Raw genomic sequence first — 24,163 nt, forward strand, 5'->3', positions numbered from 1 at the left:
CGAGAGAAATCCCACGCCTGATTCTATCCTAGCCTGCTTTTTACATCCAACACAAAACTGCAGTCGTGGTGCTTTCGATTGTACTCAGAACTCGGAAATTCTGCCTTCTGAATAGGAAGATGTAGGTAACACCAGACTGCAGATGAGCTGCATACAGGGCTGGACTGGGACAAAAAATCGTCCTGGGCATAAAGCCTTTGAATGAAAATAAACACTGTTGTGACAGTGATGTACACTGTTCTGATGGTATATATGTATCAATCTATCAATTGTTTGTTGCAAGACTCAGATAATTATTTTTTTTAAAAGTGAGACATTTTAAATGAGAATAAGAAAGTATTTCTTTGTGCCCCCCTTTCCCTTTTAATGCCCTACATGGACCCCTGGCAACACTTTGCTAGACCCGCCCCTGCACAGTTACCAGCTGTCAGCTCTTAGAAAAGGATCCTGGTGTTATTTGTCTCTCAGAAACAGTTCATAACTTCCCTTCAACTCATTCATGTCACTAAAAGGTAAACCTGTTTCTCCATCACCTGTTCAGCTCTGATGATTCAGTAAGGACATCTCCTGGTTTCATCTTCATGTTTCCCTCTCACCACATACCAAACCATATCATGACCAGCAGGTTTACAGCTGTGGCTCCAGCAAACATCAGCTGATACTAGAAATTAATATTAAATAAATTCTAACAACAGCTGATCAAGCTTAAACGTGCTGCTGTTGTTTACGCGACATCCGCTGGTTTCCTCTTTCTGGCGCAAAGTGGGCGATAAACAAACAAGAGAGAAAAGCCGATCAGCTGATCATTGATCAGTTTCATGATTGAAGTAGAAACAGGAGAGGGAGGGGAGAGGATGAGAGAAGAAGAGGCAGCTGTGCAGCGTAAACACAGAATAACTCCAGCTTTGTGTCTTTTTCATTGTAGCTGAAGTCCGGGACAAACTGTTCCTTTTCACCTCAATACGAAACGCGTAATATTTTCTCTGAATACGAGACGATTCCGTTTTTTACGGGACGGTTGGCAACTCTAATAATTAACCTTATGAACAAAATAAAGTTCAACATCAGTAACATAGCACCCACCCAGCTGTATAGAAACTCCGTCATGCTAGCTAGCACGCAGTACGAAAAAGTCAGCATAACGAAAATAAACTCCACCTAAACTTGGTTCATATCTGACCCAGATGGACTGCAGGTTATAACTTCTTACCTGAAGTTCAGTTCACCTGACACTCTCGGACCAGCGGCCGCTTCGGGTCTCTCCTCTTGCCTCCCTTTTCCTTCATCCACCTGCTGGCCTCCACCACTTGCTAATGTTATTGAATCTGTGGAAGCTCCGCGATAGCCACCACACGAAGTAACGAATAACGAGCCTATCTAAATCCCAGTAACGAGTAACGCGTTCCTGGTTTTGGCATAATAACTAGTTACCGTGCTCGTTACCACAATAATAACGTAGTTACTGTAACGCGTTACTTAATAACGCGTTAGTCCCAACACTGCTTATAACAGGGGTGGGCAACTCCAGGCCTCGAGGGCCGGTGTCCCTGCAGGTTTTAGATGTGTCCTTGAACCAACACAGCTGATTTAAATGGCTAAATTAGCTCCTCAACATGTCCTGAAGTTCTCCAGAGGCCTGGTAACGAACTAATCATGTGATTCAGGTGTGTTGACCCAAGGTGAGATCTAAAACCTCGGGGCCTGGAATTGCCCACCCCTGACTTATAACAATAGTGCTATACAGAAAACCTATACACTGTACAAGGTATGAGATTTTCAATTTATATATATATCATACAATATGAAGCTTAGTAGCAGCAAAAAGGGACGTTTGATGCAGAGGTTGTGTGTTTATAGCAGGAAAGGTGGAATGTTGCACCTGTGCTCCAATCATCAGTAGAAAAGGCTACACTTCTGAAGAGACTAGCTCCAAGAGTTGCAATACAATCAAAACCAGAGAGTTTGAAAACTGAAGGACTTCATTTTATACATGTCCCCTCTTTTGCAGGTGCAACTATATATATGAAAAAATAGAAGCTGAAATTTAGATTAAAAAACAAAATTAAACAAAGAAATAAAAATAATAATAACAAAGCGCAGATACGTGTTTATCAGTCCACTTGAAATGAAAATAGGACAATGGAAAAGATTACTTGCCTTCTGGCTCTGGCCCTATACCAGAGGGTAAGCCAATCCTTTACTTTCCTCGTGTCATGTGTAAAACAAGTGAGGCAGGGCACAAGTTCCTGAACTTCCCGTAAAAGCCACTTAGAGAGTTTACAGGCCAGATTTAATTGTCTGTCTTCTGAAAAAACAAAAACATCTGATCTCGTAGGTGCTTACAGCCATTACAACGTTGTAAAAACATGTAAAAAGAGAAAGGAGAAAATAATTGAAATAAGACCTATGGAAATTTGGAAGGCTTGCACGGTGTTTTGATGGGTTAATTTCTTTTCCAAGTGTGAAACCTCTCGTTTTGTTCTACAAAATGTTTTGGGGAACTTGAAAAAAAAAAACTGTTTTGAGTTTCAGCTTGAAGTGTGATTTTAAAAGATTTGTGAAATGTAAAGAATTTTGTGGTTTTATTCTGTTTTCTTAAAGAGTCTGATGAAAGCATAAAAACTAATTCAGACTAATCAAATCAAAACCAACGCATCAGTGCTTCAAGCCCTACTTTTTTTTTTTCTAAGAAAGCAGGTAATGACGTTACAGGCGTGCCACTCTTCCTTGGGTCCGTCCTGAAACACACCACCAACCATTGAGAGTTCCGCAGAAGGAGCAGGATGTTGTGGTGCAGAGCAAAAAGCTCTGATAAGCTTGTTCGGGAGTTTCTTGGCACTGGACCCGTAATCAGGTAAATCCTCACCACCTGGCACAAAACAGCTTAATTGCAGGTGCACGCGGAAGGAAGAAGCGCGGTCGCGATGCCGCCGCCGTAGGCTTTGGTTGGACCCAAAATGAAACATGCGCAGACTCGCTGTCTGGTTTAATGCCACAGTTAGTAAGCCTGCTACAGGAGATATGCACTGATATTAATGAGGTATAGACTGTTTTTGAACATAGAAGCGTGGGTGCTTATTGATGGAGGATACGTAGGGGCCAGAGGGTAGCCTTACCTCGGAGCTCTCGGTAAGTTAGCTACTACAGCTAAACCTAGCCTGTATGTCCTCTTATGTGAACTGGGTCGTGTTTACTTACTGATAAAGATGTGGTAATTAGTAACGCCAGGGACTTTTACATTTTTTTTTAAACCCACATAATGTTTGTATTGAAGCCGCAAACATCAGTTCAGGCAGTTCAACTGAAGCTTTATCAGAGCAGATGTCGGTGGAGGTTTTCTTTGATGTGATCGAGTCTCGTCGTGTCCTCGTTTACTCCAGATTAACTAATTAGATGTCGGGTTAGTAGATCAGAGGGGAATTGTTGTGCCCGTTTTGTCTGTGCTGTCTGAGAGGATAACATTTTACAAATTCTAAATATATTTATATACTCAAATGCTAGGACGACTTATACCAGTGTGGCATGTAAGAAAAAGTGGGATTGATGAATAAAAGTTTAATAAAAAACAGTTTGTAAGAATAAACTTTATGACAGAGCTGATGTTTAATTATATTTCACAGCTTTAGTCTGTAAAGTGCTTGGTGGTATATTAGAGACTTAATATTCATTTTTGGCTTGAACCTTTATCATATTTTGTTTCAAATCCGAGCTGATCGCTTTTATTGGGTGCCAAAAATTTAGTGATGCAAGATATGGTGGCCAAAAAACAACAAAACACACACACACCTCCATCATAAATACAACTATCAGTCTATATATGTTTAAATGTTACTCTCATGCCTATCCTTTCTGTCCTATTTTTATGAATCCTCCCCCCATGTCTGATCCCTTGCTGTGTTTTGTTGATAGGAATATGTTGTTGTCGTTGTTGTTTTTAGAAACAAGATGATAAAGAACTGGGGCGTCATTGGTGGGATAGCTGCTGCGATTGCAGCTGGAGTATATGTTTTGTGGGGTCCAATCACAGAGCGAAAGAAAAGAAAGAGAGGTAAGAGCTGTTGTGACCGTGTGGCGCACACATTATATTTATGGCACTGTTTACATTGCAGCAAACTACAGTGACTCGTGGTTCCCTGCAGGTATGGCACCAGGTCTTTTAAACTTGGGGAACACCTGCTTTCTGAACTCGTTACTTCAGGGCTTAGCAGCATGTCCGTCATTCATCAGGTGGCTGGAGAAGTTTGCAGCTCTGCCTTCAATCCAGTCCTGCAAAGACAACCAGCTATCCACAACACTGCTCCAGCTTCTCAAAGGTACATAAAACCAGTGTGTCATATAAGCACAGTGTACTGGACATGCTGAGTTCCTCTGAAATGTTCACATGGAGGTTGTTTCTGCACTGACAGCGCTATCCAGTGATGAGCCAGGTGAGGATGATGTTCTTGATGCTGGATGTCTCCTGGATGTCCTCAGACTGTACAGATGGCACATCAGCTCATTTGAAGAGCAGGTCAGTCGGTATTATTGCTGATATTGTTTTTTTATTTCAAATGAATAGTGCAGTGCACTAGTACTTTTCCCTCATTGACCCAATCTCACACACATTCAGCAACTTAATCTGCCTCCAGGCTTTTTTTTTTTTTTTTTTACACATTCACATACACTGTCACTCTTGGGGGCAACTCAGCGTTCATTATCTTCTAGGACATGTCTGGAGGAGCAGTGGATCGATCCACCAGCTTTAGATTTGTATACAATTTGCTCGTCCACCTCATAACCGTTGTTTGTGTTGGTTCATCCCTTCTTAGGATGCACATGAGCTGTTTCATGTCCTTACATCTTCTCTGGAAGAGGAGCGAGATCGTCAGCCCAAAGTCACAAATCTGTTTGATATGCACTCCCTTGAGGTAATTCATTTTTCTCGCCATTTCTCTTGCATGTTGCATCCATTCCAATACACTCTATAGAGTCTTCTAGAACAATGAAGCACAATTGTAATCTGGAGTTTGTAGGCCATAATAATCCAAAGATTGCCTCCTACACTCTAAAAATCTCAGTCGGTCTCTGTGCTGTTGAAGTATCAGAAATGTGTCTAGTTATTCTTTGTGTGTGTGCTTATTTTATACCAGAGTCTCCCAGATCAAGATGAGAAAACTATGACATGCAGAAGTCGAGGTGAGAAGGAGTAGAAATCATAGAACCTAGATGATAAAACAAAGTTGTATTTCATTTGAGTGAAATTCTCATTTGGCAGCTCCCCTTCATCCAATACCAAGTCCGTGGAAGTTTCAGCATCCGTTTCATGGCCGGTTAACAAGCAACATGTTCTGCAAGCGCTGCGAGCTACAGGTGAGTTTTTTGTTTGTTTTGTCTTTTTGAGGAAAAAAAAAAGGAAAATTACTGTTTGTCTTCTTTCAGGATGTGATTTTATACCTCTGCTTTGCATTTTTAGAGTCCAGTGCGGTACGACTCGTTTGATAGTCTTTCCCTGTCCATTCCTTTACCTCAGTGGGTAAGTGAAAATGTATCTTGTGCTGTTTACACAACAGTATATTTCATGGTTGTTCTGTTTGTTATAATATGACTTGTGCTTGTTCTCAGGGGCGGCCGATCTCTCTAGATCAGTGTCTTCAGCACTTTATCTCTTCGGAAACCATCAAAGAAGTGGAGTGTGAAAACTGCACCAAGGTACACTGACTTCCATATCAGTGCCAAGCTAAACTGTGGCAATCCTCTCATTAAATGATTTACTCAGTGAAAGATTTGAAGTGGGGAGGTCGCCTGAAGAGGAACAAAAGGTCCAGTTGTTTCTTTCACAGGTGTATTTTTTGCTGATTTTATGTATAAATTTTAAGTTTTTGATCATTTTTCCTCAGCTTCAACAAGCAACCACAATAAATGGACCAGTTGTAGAAAGCCAAAGGACAACATTTGTTAAACAGCTAAAACTGGGGAAGGTAAGTAGTCTCTTTTGGTTAAGCATTAATAACCCAATTATTTATTTTCCTTTTAGGAATTCTGTACATGGCAAATGCTAGTACTTATCCAGCTTGAGGTTGAAGGGTAAATGATTGGCAGTCTTTGTTAGCTCCCCCAGTGCCTTTGCATCCATTTGCAAAGATTGACGTGGTCGAGTGAAGGAACCCCCATCAAACGACAGGAGCATGTGCAGTTTGCAGAGTATCTATCAATGGACCATTACAAACACAACACTTCCACACAGAGGAGTCAGCGGCTCAGATGCACTGCAAAATCCATAAAGGCTGAAAGCAGAGACGATTCAGTAGAAAAACCCTCTGCCAATGGCTCCGGTATGTTGGAGTTCTTGCATCTGTATTATTATTATTATTATTATTATTATTATTATTATTATTATTATTATTATTATTATTCAGTTTATTAGATTCATGCATTTATTGTATTTCGTGTTTCAGATTCAGAGCATCATAACAACAACAAACCTTTTTCTAATGGAACTTGTTCATCGGTCCTCCTTCACACTTCTGGTGTGAACCCACAGCTCAGCCTCGCATATGACTACAGGTAATCGATAAGGAACTCAAATATATCAGGTATTCAGTGGTGATCTGGTAATTGAAATCCCTTTTTCCGCATTGGCAGAATTAGCAGATATCAATGTGTCTACAGATTTTTATTTTTTTCTAGTAGAGCTAAAACCAACACATATGGACAAAAGTACTGGGCCACCTACACATTACACCCACAGGAGCTGCTCAGCTGTGGAAACTCCTACCATGAAGCTCCCGGAAAACAGTTTTTGTGCTGATGTTAATGCCAGTGGAGGTTTGGAGCTGCCACTATGGATTACATTTACACAGTATGCACTTTGCTGACTGACTCCGCTCTGTAATTTTATGTGGTCTGTCACTTTGTGGCTGTGTAGCTGTGGTTCTTGAACACGTCCACTTTGCAATAATACCACTTTTGGTAGAATATCTAGAAGAAGTTTCACAAACTGACCTGTTGCAACAGCAGCATCCTATTACAGCTCTACCCTCGAGTTCAATGAGCTCTTTAGAACAACCCGTTCTTTCCCAAATGTTTGTAAAGGCAAACTGCATTGCTAGGCGATGGATGTTTGTAAATCTATGGCAATGGGATGGCAAACAGTTCAAAGATTAAGCGTAGTGGCCCAACACTTTTGTCCCTATAGCGTGTATTAAACTTAACAAGCCTTTCTACTGAAAGCTAAACTATCACGAAGCCGAAGTTTCATTGTTTAAACGCCAAGTAGGCTACCCAAAGGAAATCTACAGCTTCGTCTTAGACCTATTTTTGCTCTCATACACCTACACTAAGTACTATACAAGAAGAACCCAGTATCCCTTTATTATATTTAAACAACATCGATACCATTACCAGCATTTCTATTTAATAACATTCAAAGCAATAACTTTCATTGTTTCTGACATCCATTGTCTGTCACAACCTTATTAACGAACGCACCGGTGAAAATGAACCGAAACAAAGACTGCATCCAAAAATCGTGCATGCAGGTTGTTCCACACAGGGTCTAAGCGAGGACTGATCATAAACCACGTGTATTTGTCCCGTTCCTTCCAGTTCTACAGAGTACCTTTTCCAGCTCACGGCGGTGCTGGTTCACCACGGTGACATGCACTCAGGACATTTCGTCACCTACCGCCGCAGTCCCTCCTCATCTCGCAGCTCTTCGCCCTTCAGCTGCCAGTGGCTGTGGATGTCAGACGATTCGGTACGCAAAGCCAGCCTGCACGAGGTGCTGTCTTCCAACGCTTACATGCTCTTTTACGAGAGAGTTCGAAGGCTTGGCCTCTCTCTGCAGTCAGAGCAGTAACCAAAGGCTCGCAGCCTGAATGACTTCTGCCTTTCCAGTCACACTGTCACACTCGATGTGGCAGGGGACAGCACGGTTACCAACAGGTGGCTTTGTGAACATGACACCAGAGAAGAAAGCCATCCTAGAGTTGTCCTAGGGTGTAGTGTGATGTGTTGTGGACACCTTGCCTGCTGCTCTGCTCCAGAGGAGGAGCCTTTTAATCCCAAAGATAATAAAACTGCAGGATTTTTGTGTTAGCGTTTATCGGGAAGCTACTTTTTCTTTGACAAGTAATAATTTATGTAACACCTCGACTTCTACCAGATAAAGAAAGAGGAACATTAAACGCTGCATCGGCCACAACATCAAAAACCACTGACAAGCAAAATGAGTAACTGTTGTCATCACTGGTGCAGTGATCTGCTGCAAAACCTATGGGTCATGGTATATGGATGCTACTTTGGTACACTCCACCCACCTAAAGACTGTTGCATCCCAAGCAATGGCACTCTGTGGCAGTATCCTCCTCCAGCAGCATATTTACCCCAAACCCCACCTCCTCGTGTGAGTGTGAGAGAGAGAGAGAGACTGACTTGAATGTAAAGTGGTTTGAGTAGTCAGTAGGACTAGAAAAGCTCTAAATAAATGCAGTCCATTTACCATATTCCCAGCTTCCAAATTCCCCAAATCCTGATCTGATGGAGAGGCTTCATCCTGCAAGCAAGCAGATTAAACAAATGCCAAAATGATTTTGGTGACACCACAATATTAGACTGGTGGTTTTACTGTTGTGGCTTATTGGTGCAGTCTATGCCAAGATAATAACCCTACAAACTGCGGTTCACATTGAAAGCGTACAGTGTTTAGGCTGGCTCAAACGTGGGCTAGAGGTGTGGCTTCTGGTGTTTAAATGTGAATACACCCTAGGCTGCTTCAAGGTGTTCCTATTATTTTGTCCATTGCCTTCAAGTGGCTCATTAGGACTTGTCAGTGATTATATTTAGGAGCTGTTGCATATTCTGTAAAGTCACAAAGGTGGAATTATCCTTGACTCCGGTTCTCTTTGTCAGATGTAGTTTGCCTAATCCTTCTCAGCAGTGTATGTAAACCCAGAGCAGTAATAATGTTTCTATTGACACGGTTTCTGTTTGATTATTTTTGCTGTTTCTAGTGAACCTAACTCTATCACGATTTATAAAACTGCACGTTTATGGTTTAAGTGCCATATTGTCTTAAATGCCTGAGATTTTAAACACTTGGAACCATGAGTGCTACAATTAATGTGAACGGGGCCCTTCCTTGAAATGTGACACATCACAGCCAGTTGACATGCTGTGGGTGTTTTTAAACGGGTTAATAAGAGACGTGCCCTTAGTTAACATGACTGCAGATTTCTGTAGTCATCCTGTTTGTTTATAATTAATGTGTAACTTTTGACCAACAAGGTCGAAATGAGCAGTGATCTGTTGCAAAACTGCTTAATTTTTGCAGTTTGCACTAGTGTATATTCATGTGAGATTGTATTTGTGTGCAGTCTGTAAGGTGATCGTTTTCAGGTATTAAAAGCATTAACAATGGTCTTTAGAGTGTTTTATTAAAGCAAGAACATTTTTTGGTACGTTTAAGAGATTGTTATGTTAACTACCCCATTATTTAAGTGTCTTTGAATGAAATACAGTTAATTTGAAAACTGCTCAATTTGCAAGAGGTTTAAAAGTATACTTGTTACTGGTATACCAAAGGCAGCAAATCTTTTATCTGATCAAATGTTCACCCTAATCAAACTGCTGATCTACTTGGGCCTTTCCCACACAATCATCTCTGAGGTTTACAGAGTGTGGTCTGAAAAGGAAAATAACCAGTGAGCTGCAGTTCTAAGTGCCAGAGTCAGAGAAGACTGTCCAGACTGCCTCCAGCTGATCTGAAAGCAACCATAACTCAACCACTTGTTACAACCAAGGCATGCAGAAGAGCATCTCTGAATGCTGGAACTGCAAAGCAGATGGGCTACAGCAGCAGGAGACCACACTGGGTGCTAGTCCTTTCAGCTAACAATAGAAAATTGAGGCTACAATTGGTATAGTCTTACCAAAATTTGCCATCTAATGATTGTAGCAGCAATCTAATAGAGCACCTTTGGGATGTGGGGGCAAACAGAAAATTTGCATCATGAATCTAAAACAACTATAGGATGCTAACATGGACCAAAATACCTGGGGACTACTCTGAAGGTAAAAGGGGTCCAACCTAATAAATTGGCGAGTGTATATAACCTTGGAATCTGACAACTCTGGAACATAAAAAGCTCCTGTATCAACAAATATTTCCATATCCAGGGAACAAACTGATGCTGAAGTCATACACCCCCCTCTCATACCCATTAAGCCCATTAAAGAGAAGTCTGATTAAAGCAGTCTACATTTGGACCAACCTGACAATCCACTAAGAAGTACATTTTCATTGTTTACATGCCTTTCCTTTAAATGCAACCCAGCGACCTTTTACTTTCCAGAGCTGCTAGAGTACAGCAGCAGCAGTCCAATCAATGAGAACTAACAAGCTCACAAGTCAATTGTTTACATTTATTGATCTGAAGTCTTTGCCTTCTTTTCGAACAGAAACATGAATATGAGTTGAGCAAAGTTAAATGCTGATTCACTGAAAAAAATTAAGAAAGTCTTCCTCCAGAGTGTCAAGTTGCTTAAATTGGAGCTGTGCTGTTAGTGGCTGTGCACATGGCCATGTCCCTAACTTACACCCGGCTTTGGCTTGCTCTCACGCTTGCTGTCCAGCAGAATGCGCCTGAATGTGAGGTTAATGCGAGGCAGGAGGATCTTCTTGCGGACAGGGAGGCTGTGGTACCAGAAGGTGTTGGTCGGCGGGTTCATGAGGAGCAGGCTTCCGTGAGCGAGCTCCAGCTTCACAGGTTCAATTTGTCGGCGGCTCTGCTTTCCTCGCGAGTCTCTGTGTTTGAAGAAGAAGTCCCGCGCTGCTCCCAGAGAGACCGACGCGATGGGACAGCCGGGGTCCAGCTCCTTCTCGTCGTCACGGTGCTCGCCCATGTGATCTTGCCCATCTTTGTACCTGATGGAGAAAAGTGTGTTGATCAGTAAAACCTCCAAATCTCAAAACTGTGACATTTACAGCTTGCATCAGTCATTTCTCACCTGCTGACCAAGACAAAGTTGAATGTCTGTCCTGTCGTTTTAGTGACAGTGTCTCGAATGTATTCCAAAGTTGGAGTCCATGGGCAGGCTATACGCCTCACCCCAGAATAAGTGTACGTTAGGCCTGCGTCTCCATACGTGGCCTGCTTTCTCGGTATGTTGTACACCTTTCCATACACCTGGACCTTTGACTCTTCACCTGGAACAAGCGCAACAGTTAAAATGCACTGCAACTTCTGCTCATAACTTTAAAGAAAACAGGGTTGATGTACCTCTTGCATACACCACCTCCTCCTCCAGCTGTGTAAAAAGGCAGTCTGCCTCCTCTTTAGAAAAAAGCAGTGCATAATCACAGTCTAGTCCCTCTGCTTCTATTTTTTGCCAGGGAACAGGATTGGAGAACTCTGCAAAGGCTGCATCCTCATCATCTTCAGAGTCTTCCTCCTTTATTTTCTCGTCTCTTTCCTGTTTAATCTTTTTTCTCGGACTTCCTGCTGGAGTGTCACTGGTGCAGCGACGTTTGTTCCGATCCTGAATCACAAACTTTTCCATTGGTGGATTTTTTAATACCTGAGTGATGGAAAGAGGAAACATTAGCATTCCTCAAAGATGTTGGTCCATATTAACACGACAGCATCACACAGTTGCTGCAGTCTGGTGCACATCCATGATATGAATCTCCTGTTCCAACACATTCCAAAGGTGCTCTACTAGATTCAAATCTGATGACTGTGGAGACCATTTGAGTACAGTGAACTCATTGGCATGTTCAAGAAACCAGTTTGAGATTATCTTAGTTTTGTGGCATGGTGTGTTATCCTGCTTGAACCAGGCATCAGAAGATAGATTCACTGTTGGGACAGACATGGTCAGCAAAGCTGTGGGGTTTAAACAATGCTCAGTTAGTAGTAAGTGTGCCTGTGAGTGTACTAAGAAAATATCCTCCACAGCATATTACACCACCTGCAGCCTGGACCTTTGATACAAAGCAGGACTGATCATTGCTTTCATGCTCTTTACTCCATATTCTGACCCTACCATCTGAATGTTGCAGCAGAAATCCAGACTTATCAGCCCAGGCAGCGTTTTTCTAATGTTCTAATGATCTTTATCCAATTTTGGTGGCCACTGCATCCTCGCTTGCTGTAGCCCGTTTGCGTCAAGCTTCAGCTGTTGTGAGCAAGTGTTTATTTGACTTCCTGTAGCCTTCCTATGAGCTGGAAGTAGTCTGGTCATTGTCTTCTGACAACAACAAGGCATTTTCGTCCACTGAGCTTCTGCTCACTGGATATTTTTCTTTTCTTCAGACCATCCTCTGTAAACACTAAAGATGGGTGTGTGGTCAAATTCCAGCAAACCAGCAGTTTCTGAAATACTCAGAACAGCCTGTCTGTCACCAAAAACCATGCCACGTTCACATTTTCCCCCACTGCTCAGTTTGGACTTCAACAGGTCTTCCTCGCTATGTCTGCATTTCTAAATGCACTAAAATTCTATTATGTGACGCAACTGGCCGACCTGCATTATGGGCAGTTGACCCGGTATACCTAACAAAGTGGCCGGTGAGTGCATGTTTAGTTTACCGGAAAGAAGAACAGCAGAAAATATGCTCAGTTATTTTGCATGAAAAATGACTCAAAACTGATTTAAATATGAGGCTTTCTGGTCATCATTACGTGGACGTTTTGTTTCGTTCAACAAACACCTTAAATAACAACAACAAAAAAATCCCTAAAAACGTCAGACAGACACTTTTTTTATTCATGTAAATAGACGCTTATCCTTATGCTAGGTGCTGTACGCTTACTTTTAACAACATAAAACGCCAAACAGTAGTGTGTCTTGAACACCCCTCACCTCATTAACATATCTCCGTGCCGTCACTGTTTAGGCGCCAAATGTGTTATTCCCACTTGGGGAGATTTGGGTTTCGGAGCAGCAGACTGCTGTTTTATTCTCATTCCGGGTATTTTTTTTGAACTCTCTTGGTTTACAGCAGGTTACCACCGCAGTGTTTTAGACAAAATGATTGGACAGAAGACTATTAACTCATTTTTTTCGCCAGTTTCGAAGAAGAGGACTTCTACGGAGTTAATTGAATCCGAGGAGGATGCAAACGAGCCGGTGAGTGTCATTTCTTTTTTAAAACAGTTTAAATTTTAAGAGTTAAATATGTACCTTATAAGTTTTATATTAGCTTGTTGGCATGTATTTAAAAAACTTACAGTGGAGTCATGAGCGTTTCAGACACTGGGAGATTTGTAGTTTCCCGCGACGCGTTCGCGTACTCCAAGCTGCGTTCAAAGCCACCGCTGTGTTGTTGGTGTTCAGCGTGACACTCGCAGCGCGACTATGATTCCACCGCTTTGTCGACACTTTCTGAAGCCGTTTAGACCCCCGGCTGTCCGCTTCTCACCAGTTCTATGTGTTTCTCAATACATTAAAATTATCCAGAAAAAGCAGAAGGGCTGTGGGGTGGAGACGGAGCAGAGCAGCCCACGCCCTGCCCCTCTGTCCCCGGAGCAGCTGGACAAGATCGCCCGCAACAAGAAAGCGGCGCTGGAGAGACTGTCTTCCGTTCAAACACCACCAGGGTTCGGGGAGAGCTGGAGGAAGGCGCTGTCGGCTGAGTTTGGAAAGCCGTACTTCAAACAAGTGAGAAGAGGAGGAGACGGGATACTGCACACTGTGTCTCTGTTGTTTTGAACAGTTATAGTGACTTCACATCTCTCCCACAGCTGACGAGTTTTGTTTGTGAAGAGAGGAAACGCCACACAGTTTACCCACCTGCTGAACATGTATTTACCTGGACACAGATGTGTGACATCCGAGATGTAAGTGTGTAAACTGACAATCGATGCCATGTACAGATTGAGCTTCAGTGACACTGGTTGTTAGACGTAGACATAGACTTTGTTTCATCCAACAGTGGGGAAATTCACTTGTTACAGGGTTTTTTGTTTTTTTTTGTGCTGTTATTATATTTGTAGATGTACATAAAGCGCAGTGGGAGTGATAATGATACACATGTATTTTTAGACGGTATTTATTCTGTGTGTATACTGTACTTCATCCCAGACTGTTGTCGGGATGAAGGAACAGTCTGCTGCTCGAGAAGCTGCTCAGGGCCTCCACAGTCTTATGCACAGGGTGTGAGGTGTTGTCCATAATCGACATTAGTTTGGCTAACGTCCTCGTCTCACCCACTTCCTCTATGGGGTTTAGGGGACTATGCAGGACCGAGCCAACCCTCTCTGCGCTGCCATCTCCCCAGCAGACAACTGCATAAAAAATTCCTGCGTGATGTATTATCTGAGGTGTCCTTTACTCTGTCACAGTCGCCTAACCCAAACGTGTGTCTACAATTCCAGGTAAAAGTGGTGATCCTTGGCCAGGATCCATATCACGGTCCTAACCAAGCTCATGGATTGTGCTTCAGTGTGAAGAGACCAGTGCCTCCTCCCCCCAGGTTTGAAGCCCTTCACTACCTCTGATGGGGGAAAAAAACACATATAAATGGCTTTCTTCATGCAATTTCTTCTTTCTTCTTCTGTGAATGAATACCGTAACTTTCATACCTACTTGTTCCCTGTGTTGGAAATTTGTGAGTTAATTGAAATCAGTGCTGTTGAGTCAGATCCTTTTCATTTCCAGCTTGGAGAACATGTTCAAAGAGCTGAGCTCTGACATCAAAGGCTTCCAGCACCCGGGACATGGAGATCTGACTGGATGGGCCCAACAAGGTACTTGGAAAAAAAAACAAACAAAAAAACCCATTTTGTTAAATGTTTAATCATAGTTCCACAATAAGAGAGCTGCAACAAACCTGCTCTCCTCCTCCTCCTCCTTTTTTTTTTTTTTTTGGACCTTGCTCATCAGGAGTGCTGTTGCTCAACGCTGTGCTGACTGTCCAAGCGCACCAGGCCAACTCCCACAAAGACCGAGGCTGGGAGGCGTTCACTGACGCCGTGGTGCAGTGGCTCAGCAAAAACCTGGAGGGCCTCATCTTCATGCTGTGGGGATCATATGCTCAGAAGAAAGGAGCTGCTATAGACAGGGTCAGTTGTTTTAATTCAGGCTCATTCAGCTTAAGCTTTATAATGTGTTTTCATACTAAGTTTTCTCTCTGTGTGTTTATAGAAACGTCACCACGTCTTGCAGGCTGTTCATCCGTCTCCCCTGTCTGCTCATCGGGGTTTTTTTGGGTGCAGACACTTCTCAAAGGCCAACGAGCTGCTACAAAAATCTGGAAAGTCTCCCATTGACTGGAAAGCACTTTGAATTCTAGTTTTCTAGCATGTGTTCAACTACAGACCAAAACACCCATAAGCTTTCCTGCAACCTGTTTTTGCATCTTCTTAGTATTGGCAGCTTTTTCTGTATAGTTTTTTTGAAAGCCTTTTGGCTAAAGCTTACTGTTGAACTGCATATCTTTGTATGCATATAACAGTTTCCATGTTGTAAATATGTTTTGTACACTATTGCTCTTTTTAGGTTAAACAATAAAGTTCCTTTTTTGTTCTTACTTTTTTACATAAATGTTGGGTTAATTAAAGTGATTCCAAAAGGCAGATATAGTGTTTTAATGCCGGGTATGTTGACTACCTCTGACGTCTGTAACACTGAGTTCTGTTAGGGTCTGCTGTTGAATAAGAGTAGTTTTGTTTTGTTTTGTTTTTTCTCACAGTAATTTAAAGTAGTTCATAGTTTTGTAAACTATTAAATTGAAAAATAATCTGAGGGACCAACTAAAACTATTTTCTCCTATATGGGGTGTAAGTAGAAGTATAAAGTAGCATACATCAACTATAAATCAACATTGTGCTTTCATACTTAGATGGATACCCTTTTGGGTTTAACCTAGGCTAAAAAAAACAAACTGCTTTTAAACTTTAACATAAAGTAGTCAGAGTCATTGTAATGTTCTTGTTACAGGTTAGCTGTGTCTAATATAACCAAAAATTATATGTTTTAAATGTTTAGAATATCTGTTGTACATTTATAGGTCTACTCCGATCTATAAATCTGTAATGCACATGTGAAGGTTGTAGACTGGAAAACTGAGATATGCTGTGGAAACTGAATACTTTTTTAAGAAGAAACATTTTTTAAATTTCTTGATTCATGCTCAATCACCTTGCTGTGAGGGGCCCATGCTAACTAGTGCTGACCAAAAGAGGTCACATTGCAGATTAATTTAATAATTTTCTTGCTAATAATAATAATCATAGGAAGAAGAAAGTATATATTTTCCCTTGCTGTGTATTTATTCACCACTCTGCATTTAATGATCAGTTATTAATAATCTCGGGGCCCAACCAGTCACGGCTAATGTCCGTCCCTCTATGAGCCTGGTTATGCTGAAGGTTTCTTCCTGTTAAAAGGTAGTTTTTCTTTCTTTCTTTTATTTTATGTTCTTCAAGTTTATGGAACATTTATGCAGCATACACCAAAAAAAGATACAGACCTTAACTAATTTAATTACATGTACATTTCCCATGTAGCATACACGCAATTTAAAATATTAAATCTGGTCGAATGAAATGTACTTGATTGATATATATTTAGTTTATAGCAGTGGGGGTGATTAATTATTTACTAAATAAACATTTTATTTTACGTATTTCAACTGCATTTTACTCAAAATTATTGCTTAATGGTGGATGGTGAAATTAAGGTGAATTTTTTTCTTCTTTTCTTTCTTTTTCATGCTCGTTTCGGAACTGTTTCGGATGTAGACGTCAATGCATGGCGCCACCAGTGACGCAATGACGTCGACAGGAAGAGAGGCGGTAGTGGTAGTAATATTCACACAGGTAGAAAACTGAGAATGCCCGTGCAGAGCCGCCCCGTGCGGGACTCCTCCGTACATTTCAGGTTACTCCAGCAGTACCTGGTCCTCCTGAAGAGATACCCCATCCTGACTAAATCTGTAACCAGGTCAGTACACGTCGCGTTTCTGCACTTTGACAGTGTTGCAAGTTAGAAGCTCCCATTTACTGACAGCCAAACCACTGTACTGTAGTCAGGTTTCTTGGGACGTTTATTACACTGTAACTAAGAAAAGTGTTTTTATCAGTGTTTTGTTTCCTGCTCGTCTTCAGGTCTTTTAAGACTTTGTTTGCATTGAACGCACACTCATTTTGTCACAGCACTGCTTTTAGCCAATCAGCATCTGTCCTGAAAACCTCCCCCACTAAGTCTTTTGCAAGTGGACTATTGATACTTATTGACAGTTGTGTGTGTGTGTGTGTGTCCTTTGTATTTTCAGTGGCATCCTCTCTGCTTTAGGAAACCTTCTGTCTCAGTTTGTGGAGGCGAGAAGAAAAGCCCAGAAGGGAGCTCCTGTCAGTAATATCGATGCAGCTGGAGCTGCACGCTATGCCATTTATGGGTGAGATCCAGTAAAGAAAGCAGACTGAGCACTGACTTGTTTTAAGGCTGCAGGTCTGTGATTGTGATGTTGTTCCAGTTAGACTCTGATAAAACTAATCGAACACTGTCCAATGTTATTGGTGTCTGTGATAACACGGTTATGTGATAACATTTAGATGTTCTTCTGCTATTCATATTTGCCCTGGTTGTGTGTTTCAGGTTGCTTATTACAGGACCCGTGAGCCACTTGTTTTACCAGCTGATGGAAGTATGGATTCCCACCACAGATCGGTTTTGTGTAGTCAAACGTCTGCTGCTGGACCGGCTTATTTTTGCCCCGGGCTTTCTGCTCCTTTTCTACTTTGTAATGAACATCCTGGAGGTGGGTCATCTCAGACACCATTGCTTTCAAATTAGCTCAGTATAGAGGGACACCTGCTCTCTAATGCAAAAAAAGTCATGTCAAAACTGAGGCAGCAGAGGCCCTCACCTCATTTAATTATTTCTTAATTTATCAAAACAGCTCACACAACTTAGGAGTCCAGTTTTGCTTTTTCATTGCACTGGAATGGTGTTTAAGCGTAGTTGTTGTGGTTCAATGAACAACAATTTTTTGTTGTTCATTATACACACCATTGCCAGTATCTTAACAAGCTTTAATGCCATACATATGTCCTAACATTGGACTGGCACTATGATGTACACTCATTGGCCAATTTATTAGGGACACCTTGCTACTATTGAGCTGGATCTACTTTTGTCTTCAGAACTGTCTTGATTTTTTTTTATGGCACAGAAGGTGCCGGAGACATTCCTCAGAGATTTTTGTCTGTAGTGACATGATGGCATCGCACAGATTCTGCAGATTTGTTGGTTGCACATCTCCAATTCCACTGCATCCCATAGGTGCTCAATTCGATTGAGATCTGCTGATTGTGGAGGCCATTTGAGTACAGTGAACTCATTTTCATGCTCATCTGACACCAAGAACCTGGCAAAGTACCCGATTCAGCCTGGACATTTACCATAGTATTAATTATCATGTCCACGATATAAAGATTTTATATATAAGCATGTAATATGACTGTAACCACTGTCCCTTAGGCTAAAGGATGGACTGATTTTGAAAAGAAGATGAGAAGAAGTTATTGGACCGCTTTGAAGATGAACTGGAAAGTTTGGACCCCTTTCCAGTTCATAAACATCAACTTTGTCCCTGTTCAGGTACACATTTCACTTCATTTCATCAGACAATGAGTTATTTTCTGTCGCCACATGTAATTAATTTCTTCGCGCCTTCTGTTTCTGTGTACATTTCTGGTTTCAGTTCCGAGTGCTGTTTGCCAACATGATCGCCTTATTTTGGTATGCCTACCTTGCATCTGTGAGAAAATGATGCTACCAAGACGTCTCTAGAGAAAACACATCTTCAGGAAACAGTTTTGGCATATTTGTAAATGCCTTAAAACTGAGATCATACAACAGACTGTTACGTTTACTGCCGTAAATCTGTGCCTAATCTGGTCACTAATTTTCACATACACAAGCGCTTGTGATTAAATTTAAAGTGGACTGAAACCATTACCACATGTTGCTGTAACATTTTAAATACTCGACTTGAAATTTATATCTTAACAGTGTAAGATCTAATAAACTATTACTTTATATGACTGAGAGTCTCTCATAAACATTGAGAATGACAGCCCCACCTTCCTGAGCTGACACAGGCAGAGGAAATGTGAAGAGACGTAGGCTCCTGTTGTTAACTTTATGCTTTGTAATAAGTACAGTTAACATGTATTTGTCATGACAGAATCACCAATGTGTTGATTTGTATGAGTTACTTATCTGTTGTGCCAAAAGATAACACAGATTTGCAAACTGGTTAATGAACCCATATTGTACGGTCTATGGGAATGTTCTTGTTTTTCCAAAATAAAAGCACTAATAAATATGATAAATGAGATAAGTCAAGCTTATAATATTAAATAACATACATGGGTTTTCTGAACCATTTTAAAGTGTCCTCAGCCTCCTCTCAGGTGCAAAGTCATGTAGATGGTGCTGTGGTTTCTGACATTGTAGTCCTCCAGTTTGCCATCCTGCATCTCCCGGCCTTGGTGAATGAGCCTCTGCTGGCTCGCTGGCACCCCCTCTCTTTTCTCGACTCTGTTCTTGAAGTTGCTCACAGTCTCGCCGAGCCGGATGTCGTAGGTGCTCGAGTGTCCCTTTTCATTTCTGAGGAACACCTGGATGGGAGCAGGTGGAGGAGGCTCGGTGACCAGCAGGGACACCCGGGAGCCGTGCTGTAAGCCGTAGTAGCTGATGGGTTTGGAGTCGTCGTTGGGATGACCGTTCAGAAAATCCAGTTTCTGCGTCTGAGGGTCGACTTCCAATTTCTCCTGGATTTTTATTTTCAGAGAGCCAACTGTGTCCTCTGGGTTCACGGTCAGAGTGTGGGACTCACCCAGCATGTTAATAGTTATATCCATGTTGGTTGTAGTCTGAAAGAATTCAAAATAGTCCATTAGAAAACACACACACTGGGGAAAAATGACTTTTCAGTTCTTTATCAGCTTCCTACCTTGTGATGACTTTTTCACTTCAAGTCTTCAAACGTGGAAACGTAAATGATGCTCGAGCAGCAGCAGCTAAGTTGAAGTGCTCAGCCTTTATATACACTCTGCCTCAGCTGATCCACACCCTCACACTCACCTAAGGTTCGTTTTCCCTCTCTGCCATAACAACTTTCAGTTTCTATTGTCTAAGCATGACTTGGCTCTACTGCTGTAATTAAAAAGCCTTTCCTTCACAAAATCTAGACTTAAGAAAAATGCCTGCATGACCTGCAGAATCTCCTTATCATATTAGGTGTCCCCAATTGTCACTTAAAGTCGAACTTTATGTTTTCTCCATCTTGAAAGTGATTACATCCTTGCATTACATACTTTAGGTTCATTTTTTGCTGATAGGTTTCTAAAAAGAAACATGCAGATTTAGAATATAACATGCAGCGTTCTATAGATGGATACATAAAAACACTTTATTTGTTACATTTATGATTAATGTATTTGAACGTAGACACAACACATTTGTGTCTTGAACTTTGCCTGTGTGTGTTTCAGGTACTGCACTCTCAAAGACTGAATCAACCAGCATTGCAGCTATGGGTCATTGTGAGCATCACAGGGAAGGTTGAAGCCGCCCACTGCAGCTGTATGGCTGGAGTCGCGGAGAGCTGCACCCATGTCCCTGCTCTTCTGTTTAATGTAGAAGCAACAGTGAGGATCTGTGGCACAAGGACTGTTACAGATGAACCTGCATACTGGGTTTTGCTGGGTAATATGACCAAGATACAGCCAGAGGTTGGCCATAAGATAGACTTCTCCTCTTCAGCTGCCCAAAAAAAGGCTTCTTGATCAAAACATAAACAGACCATTCGTTGTGACAGGTAAAAGAAGCCGTCCTCAAAAAAGAAAAGTTCCACCTGCTACTGTGGAGGAGTTGGATCAACTGATGGGACAATATTTTTCCAAGCATAGTTCTGTTCTGAATAACCCATAATGTTTTAATTTAGGGGGGCCTGTAAATAATTTGCATTTACTGATTATGTACTTACTAATTACCACTGTTCAAAAGTTGAATAAAGAAACAAAGAAATGTTTACCTATTTTTAATTAAAACCAGTTTATAGAACATCACATCAGTTACAATGTAGAATCAGTGTCATGTATAGTTTACAAATGACAAAATGTTCACATAAAATGATGACAGCATGTATATAATATCACCCACTACTAGCATTCTGTAATTTACTGTCTCTTTTGAAAATGTAAAGTAAAGTAAAGTGTGCGTGTTAGTCCCCCATGGGGAAATAGTTCCTCTGCATTTAACCCATTCACCCAGTGAAGCAGTGGGCAGCCACCAATGCAGCGCCCGGGGAGCAGTGTGTAGGGACGGTACCTTGCTCAGGGGTACCTCAGGGTAGCCGTTCACTGGAGTCGAACCCCCGACCTTCCGATCATGGGGCCACTACTCTACCTACTGAACTATCCCTGCCCTGCCCATGTATCACTGCATATACAGCATAAGACTTTTAGGAGTATTTAACAAGAGCATTTCCCCTGGTTTTACTAACACACTGGGGCACATGTTCACCAAAACGCAGCAAACCTTTGCCATCTTATCCAGGAGGGTCACCTTTTACCCTCACATGGAAGAAGTAATCTGATTGGCATGGTGGTATGTAGCATGTATTGAAGCAAAGATTTGTAGTGCCCCATGTGTAGTGTTGGAACCCAGTCAGGATTTGTTTCATTCATTTCATAGGCTGGTTTGCTGCAATAGGGCTGAACGATATATCGCATTTGCGATAATATCGCGACATGATCAAGTGCAATTTTCTAACCGCAAAGGCTGCGATTATACTCTGGACATGTCCAAATTCATGGGCTGCATCCTCCTGAGGCCGCATTTGTAGACCGATTACGTCACAGCGACGCGCCGAAGGCTGTCCAAATTCGTAGACTCCTCCGAATGTAGCCGACAAGTGCGTCCTCCTTTTCCCCGAATTTGAAGGATGGGTCGGGTGTGTCCTTCGTGGCCTACCATATCCCAGAAGTCATAGCGCGGCCCAGCCAAACTCCAGTTTCCAGCAATGGCGGCCGCTACTAAGTTTTAAAATTACTCATACTAATCTTTCTGGGTCACAAAATAAACTTTTAACATATTTTCAGGCGAGAAAGTAGTTGTGTAAACATCAAATATCTGCTCGGTTTATCAAGATATCCCATATTTGCAAAAGTGCTTCGACGTTTTCAGAGGCGTCTGCTACCCACCAGCTCGACAGCTAGCCGGGAGCTCGAGGGTTACTGATGCGGCCGAGAACGGCACAACTCCCGGCACATCATTTTCAGATCACCGCGGAGTTTCGCTGCTCGGGTTAAACGTAATATATAAGTCACTTAGACAACCTAAAAATGTTATTGTTGGGCTTTTTTCAGTGTTTTGTTTGTTCGTGAGTAAATCGGTTTGGCTGAGATTAAAGTTATTAGATTAGATAAAATAAAACTTTATTAATCCCCCGGGTGGGTTCCTCCTTGGTTTTCACACAGCTGACTAAACGTCAAACAGAAAACTTATTAAACAGAAGTATGAGACAGTCGAGAATTTACACCAGTGTCTGGTTATATTTTAGATAGCAAGAAGCAGACGGCCGAGTTTATTAAACTCCACCGAGACAGCGGTGACGCTAATCAGAAGGCTAGACCGTCCAATTTCACGCCTTTAAATTTTAAAGGCGTGTTTGTGTGTGTGTTTATACAATTGCTATTATGTTTGCACTTTATGTGTAATGTTACTGACTGCAGAGATCAGTAAGATGTGTGTATTTTTTATTTATTAGTTTTATTTATTTAATATTATTTTTTAATTGAATGACTGTCTAGTAGTTCACAGATGTCGAAAAACTGAGTGTGGTAAAGCCACTGATTTTTTTTATGTATATTTCTGCAATCTGCACATTGTACTGACTTTCATTTTAATGTTTACACCAGGGTTCCTTGTCAGCACTTTATGCTCAGATGTTTGTAAGCTAAAAATAAACTATTGTGTATGTTCAAATATACTGTTGTGATTGAAGAAGTTAAATAAAAATGTCAGTCATCAATTCATGCATCACCTCATGTCATCATAACAGAGGTCTGTCTTCCAGGAAAGAACAGTTTAAAATTAATGTAATATAGTATTGGCCATACTATATGATGTATTGCTTGTCTTTGTTTAATAATACAGAAGACAAAGACCTTAAAAAATAATCGCATATCGCATCGCAATCGCAATATTGGGGCAAAAAATCGCAATTAGATTATTTTCCATAATCGTTCAGCCCTAGCTGCAACATGCCAAATAATTAGCAACTCTATAAATAAAGGTAGTTCTGCATGTTTGTTCTAATTTGCTATGACCTCAGAGCGCATTGAAAATAAAAAGAGTAATATGAACTTATTTAGAACTTACCAGAATGAAAATACTGAAGCACACCAACAGATATCTGTGGCTGGTAGAGAACTGAATATCAGCTCGTCTCACAGCTGCTATCCAGGCTAGACGCCTTCTTTTGGTAACATCCAACACATAAGCTCCCTCATGATGTTTCCAGGTGAGGAAACAATGAAAAGAGAGCCTGTTTTCAAGCTTATTCCTTTGTCGGTAGTGCAATCTAACATTACAACCGACCACACAGCAAGCATTTGTTTGGCCTGCTAATATGGCGCCTTGACCAAAAATCCTGGCTACGCCCCATCCCGTAAGATCACGCTCCAGAGCCCTATTAACGTATGGATCTAGAAAGAAGACGCTTTCGGTGCTCTTAACAACACCTTTAAAATAAACTGGATTAAAAAGTATTTAAAAAATCCCACTTCTATCTGGAACTTTATCTCACATCATGTGTTCTCTAATTTAGGCGGCCTTAACTTCCTACTGCTCTGCAATTATAGTATTCCAAAAATACCACTGAAACTTTCTCACTTTCATCAACAAATTCTTTTGGCATGGGCGCTGATTTACAAACACAATTTCTCTCCACAAAACTGTTTTATTTGGAATAACTGCAATATTATTTATAAAAATAAAACTCTTTTTTTAAATAACTGGTTTAATAATGGAATAATCTTGGTTAGTCAGTTATTTAGAGAAGATGGACTCTTTTATAATTACTCTGAGTTCCTCAGGAGATACAATGTACCGATAACGCCTAAAGAATTCTCAATAGTGTTCGATGCCATCCCATCTGGTCTGT

General features: G+C 41.4%; 5 protein-coding genes across 8 annotated transcripts; 3 read left to right on the forward strand and 2 right to left on the reverse strand.

Moving 5' to 3' along the window:
• Nucleotides 1–1,698: 1,698 nt before the first annotated feature.
• On the forward strand, nt 1,699–8,376 carry usp30 (ubiquitin specific peptidase 30). 2 transcript variants are annotated; one of them, XM_005916351.2, is made up of 14 exons: nt 1,699–1,765; nt 2,691–2,854; nt 3,939–4,048; nt 4,140–4,313; nt 4,407–4,510; nt 4,809–4,907; nt 5,130–5,175; nt 5,255–5,349; nt 5,453–5,512; nt 5,602–5,688; nt 5,877–5,957; nt 6,089–6,311; nt 6,435–6,543; nt 7,585–8,376. In XM_005916351.2, exons 2-14 carry the CDS (start codon nt 2,784–2,786, stop codon nt 7,835–7,837), a joined length of 1,512 nt encoding a protein of 503 aa, XP_005916413.1. In that variant the 5' UTR covers nt 1,699–1,765; nt 2,691–2,783; the 3' UTR covers nt 7,838–8,376. The 2 variants fall into 2 exon arrangements, with proteins under 2 accessions (XP_005916413.1, XP_005916414.1); XM_005916352.3 differs by lacking the exons at nt 1,699–1,765; nt 2,691–2,854 and adding an exon at nt 2,872–3,129.
• Nucleotides 8,360–13,558, reverse strand: alkbh2 (alkB homolog 2, alpha-ketoglutarate dependent dioxygenase). 2 transcript variants are annotated; one of them, XM_042218427.1, is made up of 5 exons: nt 13,212–13,558; nt 11,259–11,556; nt 10,987–11,185; nt 10,576–10,903; nt 8,360–8,533 (listed from the first exon to the last, which is right to left on the reverse strand). In XM_042218427.1, exons 2-5 carry the CDS (start codon nt 11,536–11,538, stop codon nt 8,360–8,362), a joined length of 981 nt encoding a protein of 326 aa, XP_042074361.1. In that variant the 5' UTR covers nt 11,539–11,556; nt 13,212–13,558. The 2 variants fall into 2 exon arrangements, with proteins under 2 accessions (XP_042074361.1, XP_005916420.1); XM_005916358.3 differs by having other exon boundaries at nt 8,417–10,903.
• unga (uracil DNA glycosylase a) lies at nt 12,889–15,511 on the forward strand. 2 transcript variants are annotated; one of them, XM_005916356.3, is made up of 7 exons: nt 12,889–13,110; nt 13,441–13,641; nt 13,725–13,820; nt 14,358–14,455; nt 14,641–14,729; nt 14,866–15,044; nt 15,127–15,511. In XM_005916356.3, the coding sequence occupies exons 1-7, from the start codon at nt 13,012–13,014 to the stop codon at nt 15,265–15,267; spliced, it is 903 nt and encodes a 300-aa protein (XP_005916418.1). In that variant the 5' UTR covers nt 12,889–13,011; the 3' UTR covers nt 15,268–15,511. The 2 variants fall into 2 exon arrangements, with proteins under 2 accessions (XP_005916418.1, XP_042074363.1); XM_042218429.1 differs by lacking the exon at nt 12,889–13,110 and having other exon boundaries at nt 13,339–13,641.
• Nucleotides 15,512–16,755: 1,244 nt separating this feature from the next.
• Nucleotides 16,756–19,318, forward strand: pxmp2 (peroxisomal membrane protein 2). Its single transcript, XM_005916361.3, has 5 exons — nt 16,756–16,926; nt 17,258–17,380; nt 17,581–17,743; nt 18,466–18,585; nt 18,689–19,318. Exons 1-5 carry the CDS (start codon nt 16,817–16,819, stop codon nt 18,755–18,757), a joined length of 585 nt encoding a protein of 194 aa, XP_005916423.1. The 5' UTR covers nt 16,756–16,816; the 3' UTR covers nt 18,758–19,318.
• Nucleotides 19,319–19,388: 70 nt separating this feature from the next.
• Nucleotides 19,389–20,268, reverse strand: LOC102295931 (polyubiquitin-like). Its single transcript, XM_014331837.2, has 2 exons — nt 19,946–20,268; nt 19,389–19,865 (listed from the first exon to the last, which is right to left on the reverse strand). Exon 2 carries the CDS (start codon nt 19,851–19,853, stop codon nt 19,389–19,391), a length of 465 nt encoding a protein of 154 aa, XP_014187323.1. The 5' UTR covers nt 19,854–19,865; nt 19,946–20,268.
• Between the last annotated feature and the right edge of the window lie 3,895 nt (nt 20,269–24,163).

The sequence above is a fragment of the Haplochromis burtoni genome, unplaced genomic scaffold (genome assembly GCF_018398535.1).
Source record: "Haplochromis burtoni strain Fernald_Lab_line unplaced genomic scaffold, NCSU_Asbu1 Contig_18, whole genome shotgun sequence".
Taxonomy (NCBI): domain Eukaryota; kingdom Metazoa; phylum Chordata; class Actinopteri; order Cichliformes; family Cichlidae; genus Haplochromis; species Haplochromis burtoni.